At 56.4% G+C, this 15,260-nt stretch overlaps 1 protein-coding gene across 10 annotated transcripts in view; it reads right to left on the bottom strand.

The window, feature by feature from the left end:
- PLEKHA6 (pleckstrin homology domain containing A6) overlaps positions 1–15,260 on the bottom strand; it is a 55,192-nt gene that overhangs the window by 18,459 nt on the left and 21,473 nt on the right. For 2 of the 10 annotated variants that reach the window (XM_080824068.1, XM_080824074.1), the window contains exons 6-13: positions 14,255–14,355; positions 10,672–10,874; positions 8,646–9,128; positions 6,865–7,387; positions 6,285–6,371; positions 5,141–5,194; positions 1,146–1,226; positions 194–262 (exon numbers count right to left, since the gene is read on the bottom strand). In XM_080824068.1, the coding sequence (XP_080680194.1) occupies positions 194–262; positions 1,146–1,226; positions 5,141–5,194; positions 6,285–6,371; positions 6,865–7,387; positions 8,646–9,128; positions 10,672–10,874; positions 14,255–14,355 (1,601 nt within the window). Of the gene's footprint in view, positions 1–193; positions 263–1,145; positions 1,227–5,140; positions 5,195–6,284; positions 6,372–6,864; positions 7,388–8,645; positions 9,129–10,671; positions 10,875–11,334; positions 12,759–14,254; positions 14,356–15,260 lie in introns of those variants that run through there. The other 8 variants (XM_080824069.1, XM_080824070.1, XM_080824076.1 and 5 more) reach the window with 7 other exon arrangements.

The following is a 15,260-nucleotide window of genomic DNA, read 5'->3' as shown; positions in this document are numbered from 1 at the left end:
AGAAAAGAAGGGGTATGAGGAAGGGGAAGGCAGAAAGTTGTCTTTGTGCTGATAGAGGGCATGAGTCAAAGGCATGAGGAACCACCAGAAGGACAGAGATGAACGGAGGAAAAGCCCCAGCGGAGGAGAGCGAAGATGAGGACGACAGCGGGAGGGACTGGAGAGGACAGAGGAGCAGGAGAGCTGCTCTTACATCTGTGTCTTGCTCGTTTAACTTGTAGGTGTGGAGACCGTCCCGGAACACTTCTGGGTACGGAGGGACCTGCAGGAACACGAGGCCGGTTACAGCAGCAGGGGTCGGGTAGGGCGTGTGGGGACGGAAAAGCGGACAGCCCTTGCTCCATTCTTGTCGGAGACCATGGTCCGTCAGCTCTGGTAGCTTCCACTCAGGGACCCCGAGCTAATTCTTTGTCCCTGGCTGGGAAGCCTGGCATGGCCCCGTCTAGGTTCTTCCCCATTGTTTAGGCTGATTTCTGGAGAAAGCGACGCTGCTCAGCTCCGACTCAGGATCTCCTCTCCCCCAACCCCAAGCTCTAGATCTACTGTTGAGAGACTCCAGGGGTGTAGACATCCCGGATGGCTTATTGGGAACGAGCCTGAGAACAGCAGTTAACGGTTGGCTGTTTTTGAGGATGAGACATGGGAAACGGAACAAGCACCAGAAACATCGGAGAAAGTATCTTGGTAGATTGCGCAGCAGTCCTGGGGGGCTTGTGCTTACACCAGCAAATGCTGCCCAGCCTTGGTGAGGCATCCCGAGACCACAGCACATTCTATACAAGTGGGGCTTCGGATGGGTCCGTGTCACACCCTTGTGCCCTGTACCCCAAAGATGTCTGTGAAGAAGCTACCCGACATGAAACAGAAGTCCTGGACATTAAAGAGCAGATTTGTGGTCGCTGGCATGAAATGGGATGGCGGGGCCAGCTATCTTGATGGTCTGAGCAATGGGCCTTGGGTTCACCCATGAACATGAAGAATGGAGGAGACACAGTGGAATTAGAGGAGGGGGACACAGGAGCCTGGGAGATGAGGCCCGGCGGATGGGCGGGTGGGGCAGAGCGCACCCAATGGGTGGACTAGACCATGCACGAGCAGCTAAGAAGGAAGCTGGCGGGGGCCATGCTGCCAGGCTGAGGTCTTACTTGCATGAAGATCTGGGCCCTGGGGGAGGAGTTCTCCACCATGCGGTTCACCATACTGATGAGAGTCTCACTCTCACTCATCTGCAGCGGAGGAAGGAATGGACGATTCAAACTCGCACCCCCGCGGAGCTCTCGCCCCATCTCCTGCCTGGGCTCACTTCCCCGGAACAGGAAAGAGCAGCTCGTCTGGGGTCTCCGGTTTCCTCTGCTTGACCTTACCCGTCGCTCACCCCTTGTGAGCTCTGTCCCAGGACCAGCACTGAAGGTGCCCCGAGGAGAGACCACAGAAGGGGGGCTGGGGGCTGCTCTGCCCTTGCTCGCCGGCCCCGAAGAGACCCCCTTGCCCAGTGACACTTCCCCTAGGGTGCCTGAGAGGTGTGGGTCTCATTCACATCGGTCAAGGTCGACTCCCTGCCCTGGCTCTCTTTCCTCACGCCATTTTGGTCAAAGACTGCACAAGCAGATGGGAAAACCCATCTCCCCGCTTCCGAACTAAGTCAAACAGCTGAGAAAGAAAACCTGGGGCTGCTCTTCGGATGGGCCTTCACAGAGAGGTAGGCACAGCTCTCTCTCCCCGACCCCTGCCCACTTCTTGGCTCTAGAGTAGAAAGGATTGCTAAACACGGTTTCCAGAGCTGGGCTGGTAGCATCCATGCTGATCTTGGATGGCGCTAGGGAGCAAATAAGGAGGCCAAAACAAGCAAGCCGTGTTAAAGGGACACCAGATACTCAAACACTGTTCTCTGATACTTTATCTTTGTGTTTCAAAAATCATTAGGAACATGGAGGGGGAAAGACTACTTGGCAAATGAAAAAGAAAGAGAGATGAAGAGGGGCAGGGGAGAGGGAGGCAGGGGGGTGGGGGAGAGAGGGAAGACAAGCCAAACAAATCAGCTAGAGATGCCATCATTCCCCCCCCTGGTTCCAGTGTGACAGCGTCAAAAATTGAAAACATTAGGGACTGTCCTTGGCTATGTCCCTTTAACTCAACTGACCTACAGGACAAGGTAGCAGAAGACAGAGGGAAGTTGTGCGGGAAAAGCTTTGGGGTAGAGGAAGGGACGCAGCCACGTTAGGGCAGAGTTTCTGGAGTCAGAGTTCGGGAGGCCCTCACGTCTTTGGCTCTTCCCTCCCCCACCTTCGTTGGCCCCACGTGTATTTTTACTCTTATCGGTTTAGGCAGCAGCCCAAAGGCGGTCTTGCTTCTGTGCACTGGGGACAGGGCGAGGGGCACCCAGTCACCCCCATCGGAAAACGCTTTCCTAGGATCTGATCTCTCTACCTTTTTAGCCCGCTTGGGAGTTTCTTTCAATGACATCAAGTCATTTAAAAGGATTTCCAAAGAGCAGTTGTAGTAGGAGGTTGAGTCTTCGTAAAATAGTTCACGGTCAACAGGACATCAGCCCCATTTTCTGGAAGGATCTGAACTCAAGTCAGTCCATTTCCTTGGAGTCATGTGTATTTGAGGCCATGTTTATTGTGCACAGGGCATGCACATGCAGTGTGCATGGGATTGTATATGGTGTGTGTATATGTGTGTGTGTGTGTGTGGTGTCTGTGTAGGACCTGCTAACACACCAGGCTTTGAGAGGGCAAAGGAGGCCCAGGCTTTGCCTGGACACCCACAGACCTCACGGCTCACCCAACCACTGGATCTCAAGCGCTAAAGGAGGGAAGCAAGAATGTTCTCGCCCTGGCCTGCTCCCATTCACACTGGGGCTTTGGGGATCTCTTGGTCTACAGGGGTTTGCCTCTAGGATTCCTCTGTGCCACCTTCCGTCTGTCCAAAATGTCAAATTTTGTGAGAAACCACCCAGCGCAGGGCCTCCTACATCATAAAGGTACTCAAGTAATATTTTAAATTGAGTATCAGAAGGAAAAGAATAAAATTGCCGCCCCCTGACAGAGCACTAGCACGCACGCTCTTACGTGATCCTCCAGCAGCTCTGGGAGGTGGGAACGGCAGGTTCTACAATGTCCAGTTTATGAGTGAGAAAACAAAGGCCCAGAGAGATGAAGCGACATTTTGAAGTTTAAAAAAAAAAAAAAAGGCATAACAAAAACTACTGTAAATGGCAGAGCTGGGACTAGAAGTTCTGACTCCATGATCTGGTCTCTTTTTTTGTTTGTTTTGTAAGTAGGCTCCACACCCAGCATGGAGCCCAACACGGGGCTTGAACTCATGACCCCGAGATCAAGACCTGAGCTGAAATCAAGAGTCAGAGGCTTAACAGACTGAGCCAACCAGGTGCCCCTGGACTCTTATCAGATAAAACTCCCTTTTAAGATTATTATCCTTTATCTAGAGGAGGTCCTCTGAAAGAGCTCTGAAGCTCCCAGCCTAAGGGGAGCTTTCCTAGCCTGTCCATGAGGGCAGAAGCCCCTGGAGGGCCCAGCTGGGGCACTGAATGCTGGCACAGCCAGGCACTGTAGGTGGGCCGCAGACAGGACAGCCCGCCCAGGAGCCCTGAGGCCGTTCAGCCCTGCTCCTCCCTCCTCCGGGCACTGTAGCTCCTGCTTCCTGCTGGGGCCAGCCCACACTGCCCACTGCCGGTCTGGGTTGGCAGCCTGAGACTCATCCTCACGTGGACTGGAATACTCGTGCTGTGGACACCACCTGCTGCTTCTGGAACCAAAATGCAAGGTCCGAGGGTGATCCCACCAAGGCACAGAGGCCTGTGAGATGACAGGTTATGTGGCTTATGACTTGTGTCTAGAACCACCAACGGTTACAGCGATAGCCTCTGATTTCAAGTTTAAGGTTCCTTCTGCAACTTTAAGAGCATAAAACCATCCTCCTGGGCTTTGACTGCTCCTTCATGTATCAGACGTCCCCTCAGCTATAAACTGCGTCAAAAGCTCAGAGTCACATTCCAAGCTCCGCCATTCGCTAGCTGTTTGTCCTTGGCATGTTACTTAACCTCTCTGTTTCTTTCGAGTTACCGGTCCTAGAAGGGGGATAACAACAGTACCCACGCTGCAGTGTTGTTATACAGATTAAGTACTTCAGGGTGGCTAAGGAACCCAGAACAGCATGGGGCACAGAGAAAGCACCCAGTGATGGTGACGGCTACTACTATGGCCACGACTCTACTGTCATTTTTACCACCTCCAGCCGCCTTCACCGGGCCACACTGGGGATGCCCAGGTCCCCTGTGATTTGTAGCAATGCCCAGCATCCTGATTCCCCAGCGTGTCTCAACGCAGGGAGCGTCAGAGCCCCTCAGCCTCCAAAGGCAAGGCAGCCAATGGTAAGAGCCTGGAGCGGGGTCTCCGCTGCCAATTGCTTCCATCTATGGGAACACTCACAGACCCTTCCAGATGAGACAAGGTTGCCTACACTCCCTCCACCTACCACGCGGAATTCTCCAGGAGAACACAAGCCTCGTATGCAAAAGAACTTGGCAGGGAGCTAACAAATATATGGGCTAATATGAATTTAAAAAACCATCCTAGGGCAAGTCTGTAGTCCTCCGTTTATAAACTGTGGAGTTTAACAACAACCTGTGAACTAGGATAGATAATTTCCCAGATTCAGGGGGCACAGAACCCCTTGCATTTTAGGCCGAGCCTGGCTGCTCACCCCCACCCCCACCCCTCCACCCCCCCCACCCCTCCACCCCCCCCACCCCTCCACCCCCCCACCCCTCCCCATCTCTGCCACTCTTGCCAGCAGAAATGCAAATTCTTGCCTCCTCCCAACCACACCCCCACCCCACCCCCAGTTCCATCTGGCCTGAACTAATAGGAGGTGGCATTAATTATTCATGCGGTCATGTCTTACTCTCCTTTCCCCAGGAAACTCTCAAGGGCCCTAAAGGGCTTTGAGGAGAAGGGGTGTGAAGGCGCAAAACCAAAATATAAGCCACTTTGTTGTCTCCTGGTGTTGCCAACAAAGGTTGTCAAATGGATGGACGAGGAGGAGGTGGGGAGGAGCAGGGAGACAGACGGACGGGAGGGCAGGGGAATGGTGAGGGGGCACCAGCTCTGCCTACCTGCTGATCCAAATACTCTAGGTTTCTTTGCAACTGAAGGTCTAAAAGTTCATCCTACCCGGAGCCCGAAGCCCAACAGCAACACAAACAAACAGGAACAAGACAACAGAAAACAATAAAGAGGAAGCAAAGCAGTTAAGAGTTAGCTGGGGGGCAAGGTCAAAGAGAGGCCTCTGTCTGCCCTTGAGGAGTTCTGGCGAAGGGAAGGGATGAGGCTGGGGCAGGCACCGAGTTGTTTACTGGATGCCCAGCTAGAGGAGGGACTCCCTGGGGCCCCAGCTGTGGGCTCCTGGTCCGCCTGGCCCTCCCGCGGGAGAGGGAAGCACCACTGAAACCATCTAGTCAGCCCTCCCTAGCAGCTCCTGAGTTTTCCAGAAAAATCCATTGTCTCCAGATGGGTACTGAGCTGTGTGTCAGGGCTAGAGCTTGGGCAGAGAAGGATCAAGGGGAAGGAGGGGAGGGCACTGTCTATGCCCGCAGGGCCTCCTCCACCGTGGCCTCCCAGGGCTCTGCAGGGATAGGCAGCAGCAACAGGCCTTTGGGGTCAAGGACTCAGCCTGTTGGTTCCAGTGCCCCCCCACCGCACCCCACATCCCAGGTGCGGCATCTGTATCCAGCTCTCCAGAGGGAGACAGAAACTCTCTGGAGAACAAATTCCCGGGAAAGACAAGTAGAAAGCAAGGAAAAAAGGAGGAAAAGACATAATATGGAAAATTTTTTCTTCCTTAATCCCACCACTTGTCTTTTTCCCCATAAGTAGCACTCCAGGCAAGGGCAGACTTAGAGAAAATGCCTGTTATTGGACACTCAGGCCTGACATTTCTTCCTAGGCCATAACCCAAGCCCCCTGACCAGGCCCCTCCACGTGCTGGGCAGGAGGCTGTTGCGGGGTCGAGAGGATCGGGACATCACATGCCTCCAGATCCTGTCCCTGCTCCTCTACCTTGTGTCCCAGAGATGGGGTAACTGGCCTCAAACTCTGCATTGGGGTCAGAGTCGTGGCTGGGAGGGAGGAGGTATCCAGAGGCTGCTAGAAACCAGGAGGGCCAGGCACCAGGCACAGAGGATCCCTGTGGCTGTCCCAGTTTGGCCCCGCCCTGGGAGGAGAGGTTCTGCGGGGAGTGGACGGGAGGAGAGGACGTACCATCTTATCGTGGACCGTGGGGGATGGTGGGTAGTTGTAGGGGAACAGTCCTGCAGGGACTGGCCGCCTGTCTCCCAGGTAATCATACTGGAAGAGAAAGGGAATTGGAGAGATGAGGGGGTCTGGCTGGGACACAGACTTCCCCAACAACTGAAGTTCAAGGTCAGGGATGTTTGTATCCTGTCCCAGAGCAGATGCCAAATTAAAATGGACAGCATTTATCCACTGCAATATCCTTGCGTTGACCTGTCTGATCCTCGAGATTTGCAAAGACAGAACCCTCTCTGCCCTCTAACACAGGATCAGGGTTCCGGGAGTGACCTGGGGATGGGCACCAACAGCAATGCTCCTACTCAGGGGTCAAAGCGAATCCCCCGAAGCAGCTCTCCCATGGACAGACCCGCAGGGCCAGTGGCTCCCCTGGGCATCATCGTGGCTCCTGTCAACAGTGTGTGTCCCCATGGGACACAGTGACCCCGAGTCCCAGATGCCCCCACACCTCCGCCTTTCCTCTGCAGACAGTAGGAGGCTTCTGGGGGATCTCAGGGGATGAGGAAGGAAGGGCAGGCTGGTGGCTCACCTTGGGCGAGCTGATGGATCGCCTCATCACGTAGGCAGCAGGGTCAGCATAGATGTCCTCGCTGCGAGGTGGCAGGCGCTCAAAGCGGGCACTGGGTGAGCGGACGGGGGAGTAAATGCGGGCACGGCTGTAGGAGCCCTGGCTGGGCGAGCGGGGCACAGAGTGGGAGCGGGGCTGCAAGGACAGGCGGCGCAGGGAGCTGGAGGCGGCGTCCAGCTCATCGTAATAGATGGGCTGCCGGGAGGGGGAGGGGCCAGGGAGCCAGACGGTGCCATCCTGCCGCCCGTAGCCCGGGGGCTCCTTCCACTCCCGCAGCTGGAAGGCAGGGCCACCTCCATTGCGGAAGGAGTGGCGCTTGTCCTCCAGCGCCCAGGGTGGGCTGATCCGATCATAGGCCGGCATGGAACAGATGCTGTCCGGCCGCACCCCTGGTGGGTAGTACTGGTAATCGTCGGGGTACTGGGTGGAGTAGGGGCTGTAATACTCAGGGACCCTGCGGGACACGGGGTAGAACCTAGAGGGACTGGGAGAAAGAGAGGACATTGTGAGGAAGCCAGACAAAATGAATGCAACCCCACCTACCCTGCTGCGCCCCAGGCCCACCTCCAGGTCCTCCAGCCCAGAGCAGGGTGTGAGTAGGTGAATGGTGCCCACCCCCCACGCCTGACCCTGGGAGCCCACAGAGGCAGCCACTCCCTGGGTGCTGAGCCTGGCTTCCGGGGGTGCGGGGAAAGCTCCCTCAAACCTTCCTCCCTCAACCAGCTACCCCAGGCTGGGAACTTCACATTCAGAGTTTCCATCTTTGTCTTTTTAAAACGAAATAGCCCTGGGGAGAAACTTTAAGCCTTATTAGCTGTCTCTCTCCCAGCATGAACCATGTATCAGATCTTTTCCAGAGCCGTAAACAGCAGAAAGAGCAGAAAGAAGGTGACTCTACTGATCACTGGGGAGGGCAACAGAGGAGGGGCAAAAGGGCAGCTTCCCAGTTTGATGTTCTCGTTAAGGAAGGGACCCGTAGGTTCCTGGGGCTCATCCCAAGCGAGGCGCTCTCTCTGGGGCTGGCCAGATGTCCCGGCAGCGGAGCAAGGGCGGGGAGCAGCCTTCCTGTGGCCGGCTGTCACCTGCGCGCGGGGAGATGCCCAACCCCGCGGGGAAGGAGCAGCAGCCCCGCTTGCCCAGACGTATGCCACTGGGCCCGAAAATGTCTTCCAATATTTGAAAGCCAATCACTGGACAAAGGAGCAATTTGGTCCAGAGGGCAGAAGTAGGATCGGTGAGGGGCAACACATATAAAGACCTTCAAATAGTTAGAACTGTTCAAAATGGGGCTGAGTTGGCTTGGCGGCCACTGAGGCTCGTGGTGGCAGAGATACTCGGTGGCACCATGGGTGTTGTAAGAGGGCAGGATATGCAGATGGCTCTCTGATTGCACAGCTTGAAGTCCCCTCCCTCTGGGTGCCTGCCCGCCTCTCGGGCACCCTGCCTCCTCGCAGAGAGGCCCCGGGTGCTCTGGCCCTGTCTCTGAAGAAAGCAGACAGGGCGGGAGCTGGGCGGGGGTCCCACTCCACCCCTAGAGCCTCGGGGCCATAGAGGATTTGGATGCTAGGAATCCTGGGCAGGAGGGTCTACTTAATGTCCCATCTCAGCCAGCTTGCAAAAGATTTCTAGCAGGGAATGCTGCGCACATCACAACCCCCCCACCCCCCGCCAGCTCCCTCCCAGCCCCAACCCCTAGCCCTAACATCACTCCAGCTCCATACTGGCACCCCACGGGGACTCACCTCCGAAGGTCGTCAGGCGGGGGCACCCCTCGGCGCAGGTTCACCCACTGCTGAAGCTGGTTCATGGAGCTCTTGCGCTGGGCGATTTTGTCGGGGTCGGTCCGTGGGGGGAAGCTCCGCTGGTGTCCCCCGCTCTCTGAGTCCTGTGGCGGGAAAGCTGTGCTCCCGGGCCGGCTCGGGGAGCTATACTGCCAGCCGTTGGGCTGGGCAGGCCGGTCTCCTCCCCCTGGGACCCTCGGGCCCTCGGGGTAAGGGCTGCCAGGCTCCGAGGCTGGTTCTGGTCCGGCTTGGATGCCATTGGCTTTCACCAGAGGCTCGCTCTTGACTTCGGGCCTCTCAGGCTTCCTCTCGGCCTTCTCACAGCCCCGGCCATCACCCTCCCCTCGAGTCTTGGCCTCGGGCTCCGTCTTGGGGAGGCTGTTGTGGGATGGCTGGTGGTGGTGTTTGCTAGGTGGGATGTTCTCAGAGTCTGGCTTCTCGTGGCTGCAGGACACCAAGGGAGATGTTGTAAATGACCCCAGGCCAGTGCGGAGCTGGGCCAGGGGTGGTCGACTGGGAAGGAAAAAGGAGTGGAGAAGGGAGGGCAGGAAGGTAGCGATGGAAACAGGATTCAGTGAATGACCATTTTGTTTCCTAAATGCCCCCCAGTTGGCCTTCTCGCTCCAGCCTGGGCAATCACTATAAAACATAGTCCAAGCCTGCCTGTGCACGGTTTGCTCCTTTTACCCTCCAGATCACCTCCGCGGGTCACTCTCTGCTCTCTCCCGCTGACCTGCACTGAATCCAGCCTTCGGAAGCTATGGCCAACCCTGACCTCCCCCAGACATGGTCTCCTTGGCCATCTGTCTCGGCTCCAGGCCCCCAAGCTCCATACACACCCTACCAAAGCTTCATCACGGTGACTGTCCTTGACATTGGCTTGTTACGGAGCTCGTTACCGGTCAGTCCTGTGTCCTACACAAGTTCCTTAACTTCAGCGAGCCTCGGGCTCCTCGCTGGCAGGAGGGGTGGGCCAGCCCCTCCCCTCGAAGGACTGTGAGATCAAACGCGCCAGGCGCCAAAGCTGTCGCCTCAAACATCCTCGGCCCAGAAGCACGTGGGCTCCCTGCTCCAGAACAAGCTTCCTCCAGGACTGACTCTGTCAGAACGTAAGCTCCACGAGGCAGGAGCGTGTAGACTCATCTTCCCCTGTTTTCCTAGCACCCGATTCGGTGCCTGACACATACCTACTTACAGTAAATATTTATGGACTGAACGAGCGAACTTCTGGAAGTGCGCCCCCCGCTGACGTGAAGGTGGAGTCTCGTGACAACGTGTTCCCTGTGGCTTCCCAAATCCAACATACTCGAGCATCCTTGTTGCGACACTGCCTGGTAAACATTTCTCAGACCCCAAAATAGACTTGGAATCTGTCTATACTGTAAAACCTCCTTCTTCTGGATCCCTGTTAACATCTACCTCAAGACTCCACAGGCTCAGTGAAGACAGGCTCAGGGGGGTGGCGGGTGGGGACGGCGATGGGGCCGCTGTGGGCTGAGTGTTTGCGGCACCGCCTGGTTTTGCAGCCACACCATGAGGGATGGTTCTAACTGCTGTCTTCGAGCAGAGGAGATCCCGGTTGAGAGAAGCTGAGTAACTCACACTGAGGTCATGGTGTGGGCAAGGGGCTAAGTGGGGATTCGAACCCAAGTCCACCCTCCTCCAGAAGTCATGGGCTTAATGCACACAGCCAAGACTAAACAAGCGAAGGACCCTGGTCTTTGGCTCCTGGCCAGTCCCCGAGGGAACCTGACTTCTCTCTTGGCCTCCACCAGCCCAGAGGGAAGAGGAAGAGCCAGTCAGGGGAAGAGAGACTCCAGGCCCCGAAATCCCGAAGCCAGGCCCCCCGCTGAGAGCAAGGAGCGGTTCACGTGTCCTCAGGGGTTCGAGCCAGCACGCTGGACTCAGGAGGTCAGACACTGGGGTGCTTCCTCACTCCTCTTTCTCTGGTACTCCCCACACCCAGGCCCAGGGCCCTGGAACTCACGTGTGACGCACAGCTTGGGGCACCGACTTCTGGGCTGGGGGGATCTGCACTCGGGCAGCCTCCCCCATGGCCTGGATCCAGGCCTCCTGCTCCTCGGGGCTCTCGGCGCTGAAGAAGTAGGTTCGGACCCCGGCGTGCTCAGCCTGTGGGGAGAGGCAGTGCGTGGGACCGGCCCCGGCCTCATCCACCCAGCACGTAGTCACCTGTAGGGAGAAGACAGCCACATCCACAGGACAGGTGGTCAGGAAGGCCATTCCCTTGACCTGTAGCTCCTCCCCTGCCCACCCCTCCCCCGGAGCTCAGGAGCAGGGTGAAGAGGACAGTCCCCAGCTGGGCCAAGGGCTCCAGCTAGCATACAGATGAGCTCTCCGGACCCAGCCGTCCAATAGCCAGGTAAGCTCACCTGCCCCACAGGAGATGATTATAAACAGGAAGGACAATTACCACACCCACTCTCCCATCAAATTCTATCTTTGATTTGAAGGGCAATTATTATCCGATGTCTGGGACAGATGACCCCCACCCTGCCCCCGAGCATAAGCCAGTCTTGGCTCTGGCTTCGCGTCTGAGGAGCTAGTACCGTCTCTCCTGGGCAGAGAGACAGCCAGGTCTCCGTCTCCCTGGGCGTGCAAGGGGCATGCACTGAAGGTTGGAGCACGCTACCTAGTTGGTGGCCGCGGGCAGGTGCGGCAGGCGGGAACCCAGAAGAGAGCTCCTGTCCAGAGGAGGGGTCCTCACGCAGTCAGAAGGAGGAAAAGCAGAGAACAGGTCAACCAGACACCAGAGGGGGAGACAGAAGATGATGTGGCAGGAATATTGAGGAGCAGACGGAAGTGGGGAGCGAGTCAGACTACCCCCTTCTACTTGTTTTCACGCTGCCACCCGGATGGGACAAGGGTGGGCAATGGAGAGCTTGCCCCAAGGCAACTGGGGCTGTTGGCCGAGAGGATTCCAGGCGACCCAGTGCTGATCCTAGCTCTGTCCCCAAACAGCTCTGCAGCTGCATTTGACTTGGGTTTTTGTTCTGGCCTGAAGTGCTGCATCTGTCTATGGGGAAGGATCTTCCTGGTAAAGCTCGAAGTTCTCAGGCCACAAGGGAAAATGCTCCAGAGCTGAATTCTTTCTGGGACCTCGGCGTACTCTCCCAGTGAGACCTTCAATCTCCCAGAAAATGCGGGTAGCCTGGTTTACCCCACTCGACATGAGAAATCCAAGTGATTAACAGTCTCAGATGTGAACCTCCCTTTGGTCTCTGACTCCGTGGGTGTGAAATCATGGGTCTCTCAGGGTGGGAAGGAGAGAAGATAGGGCTCTCCTGGCCAAGCCCCAGGGCTCTCTTAAGCAGCAGTGTCAACTCCCCACCCTCCAAATGCTTTCCTGGCTGGACCCTCACTCCTCTGTACTACCCGTCCCAGACACACGATTCCTTTCTGACAGGAGTTGTTACCCAATGACATGTCCTACTTCCTCTGGATCCTGTCCGATCCCACCCTCCAGCAGGGGGCCCGGCTTGTGTGCAGATGGTGGGAGATGCTTCCAGTCAGCGAAGCTGTAAGGAGGCATCTGGGGGTTGAAACTGCACAAGGATACAGAGGGGAGGGGCCCTGGCGAGCTCTGGTGTGGAGGACACTGAGTTGTTGTAGAGAAGAGAGAGACAGAGGTGGGCCTGGTGGGCGTGACCTGGGGCTGGCAGGAGTGGGCAGCAAGTGAATTAATTTGCTAGTGAGTGTCTTGTGCGTGCAGAGCTCTGCTCTGGGCACCAATCACAGGAAAACAGACATGCTCTCTGCACTTGAAGAGCTCACGGTCAAGCTAGAGGACAAAGCATGCCCACAGGGAAACAAGGAGAGAGCAAAGGCACAGGAGCAAATGCTTGCAACAGGGGAAGGCGGGGGGCCTGGGAAAAGACAGGGCAGTGGACAGGCAGCCGGAGGGGACAGCGGCTGGGCACCATGAGAGCGAGGAAGGTACCCCAGTGCAGTGAAGTCCACCAAGCCCCCACGGGGCTGGGTTAGGAAGAGGTTAAGTCTTTCCGCAGCAGGCTGGGCAGGGCTAGTGCCCAGCTCATTATTAGCCATCCAAGACTTGCACTTGGTGGCCGCAACAGGACAAGCCTCCCATCTGTCTCCACTCCCCACCCTTCCCTGGGGAAGGGCCATTGAATAGCCACAATTGGAACCCTTTGTGGGCCACTGAACTTGGCCCTCAGCGCTGGGTTTTAAAGAGGCAGTGAACTCCTTGGGGGAAGGGGAAGGAGGAGAGGGGCGGCTGTGTGCAGAGAGCTGGGGCTGATGGCAGGCGTGTGTGCGTGTGTGTGCATGCGTGCGTGTCAGTTACTCGGGACGCCTGGTGCTGGCACAGCTCCGAGCTGCAGGGTGGCTGTGTCTGTGCACAGGTCTGGAGGGGAGGGTGAGACAGGCTGTTGGGCTGTGTGGGGGTGTGTGTGTGAATGTGTATAGTAGGGCTGTCTGTTGTTGGTTAAACAACCTGTTTCTACTTCCCCGGCGGGAACCCCGCTCCCTGAAGCCAGTTTTATTAATTGTTCATTGTGTTCACACCTCTGGCAGACAGGACCCCAGGAGGCTCGGGACTAATGACGTGCCAAAGAAGGCCCTCCTTGTTCCCTAGAGCAGCCCCTGTGCACGCTGCCCTCCTCTTTTCACGATCGGGTGACCTGAGTCTGAAGGACAGAAAGGGGCAGAGTCTCTGAGGTCCTACAGGCTCGGATACTGACCAGGCGTTACCCGCAGTTCCTATCATCATTCCACACCATCACTCTAGGTTCTCAGGGACTTGGGCAGCCCTTCTCAGCTAGGGGAGGGAGGGCTTTCTGCTGAGAAAATGCATAGCTGGTATCCTAATTTCATATTTGGAAATGAAAAGGAGACTCTGGTCTTTGCATCATAAAATACAAAAAGGGCACAGGATTTTTATTGTTTTTAGTGGGTCATGAATTTTTAAATGTGGAAAAACACCAGCTTGCGACGAGCCAATTGCCAGCCCATCTCTGACAGGTGGGTCCCCTGGGGGGTTCCCAGGGAGTGACACAAGCAGGTGGGTGAGGCCCATCCTCTTGGGCTCCTGTTCTCCCAAACTACGGTCTACGTGAGGCTCACCTTTCTCGACTGTCATCAAACTCAACTCCTGATTTTCTCTAGAAATTGAAATTTGACTAGGTTTGACTGGGGGTCTAGTTCCCTGGGCCCAGTGTAGGGAGGACTGCTGTCTAGAAGGGAGGTCAGAACGCCACCAGCCCACAGCCCCTGTCCCTGCTGCCGGGCCATCGTGCAGAGGGTTCAACGGTTCAGGACGTAAGTACTTCTCCCCCAGGAAAAACTGCAGCACCACTGAAAACCATCTCTCTCAGCCCAGCCTGAGCGGAACCACCCAGCTGACTCCCGAGATAAGAGGAGGTGGTCTTGATAGAGCTAGGACTGACTCCAGGGGCCACTGCCTTCTCCCTCCTTCTACTACCACTGGGGGCTCCTTGGGGAGGGGGCTCAGGATTCTTCTCCATTCATTCATGCCCTCCAAGAGCAGGCCTCCCTTCCGCACCTGGCCTGGGAGAGGAAAGCCAACTGACCTTAAATGTGTGTTTTCGGCTGATGTTGTCCGATGGCTGCACGGCGGCCACCCGGAAGCTCAGGAGGGGGATGCTACCCAGGATGCTCTCCTCCTTCTCATCTGTCGGGTACATAGAGGCCCAGGTGAGACGCGTGTGCCTGCTGAGTGCGCGTGCGCCTGCTGAGTGTGCGTGCGCAGGGAGAGGGCAGGCATCTACTGTCCCTACGACAATGATAATAACTCTAACCCTAACCCTAATAACAATAGGCATGTGTGGCTTGTCAGGCATTCCAGGCCGCCAGCCACCAGCACACAGACTGTACTCTGCACAACACGGAGAGGCATACTCCCTGCAGATGGGGAGCCTGGCTTGCAGACACCGTCCTAGAGGCTGAGACTATAGCAGTGGCTGGGAGAGAAGAGCCACCTGCCCTCAGGGAGTTTCCCTTCTGGGACACAGGTAAGCAAAAAAGCAGCAGCTACTGTGATGGAGGGTTCGCCGTCCTTCGGGTACCGCTCTAAGTTAAATGCCTTAATGGGTTTAACCCTACCCACGATTACCACGATTACTCCCATTTTACAGTAAGGAGGTGGAAGCACAGAGAGGTTAAGTAATTTGTCCAACATTACTGAAGTAGAGTGCTGGGTTGGTCTTTGGACCCAAGAAGTCTGACTCCCAAGCAAACACTCTCTCTCTTTTTTTTTTTTTTTAACTCCACCCTGACCAGGGGCTCAAACTCACAACCCCAAGATCAAGAGTCTCCTGCTCTACTGACTGAGCCAGCCAGGTGCCCCTCCCCAGTAAGCCTTCTGAGCCACTGTCTCATCTATAGCGCCTCCCCAAGCAAGATGACTCCAGGAAGGGCACACGTAACAGGATGGTCATGGGATCGGGCATGGCAGAGCAGACAGTCCTATCTTCTGCTCTGGCTCCTCGGGGTAACTGTTTCTAAGGTTCTCCCAGGCACCCAGCCGCTTGTTCTGTCCTCTCCTGACAGGGGCCTGCCTTCCCCTTCACGGCCCCC

Source organism: Martes martes, assembly GCF_963455335.1.
Source record: "Martes martes genome assembly, chromosome: 15".
Lineage (NCBI taxonomy): Eukaryota > Metazoa > Chordata > Mammalia > Carnivora > Mustelidae > Martes > Martes martes.
This window is presented reverse-complemented; position numbering and strand designations above follow the sequence as displayed.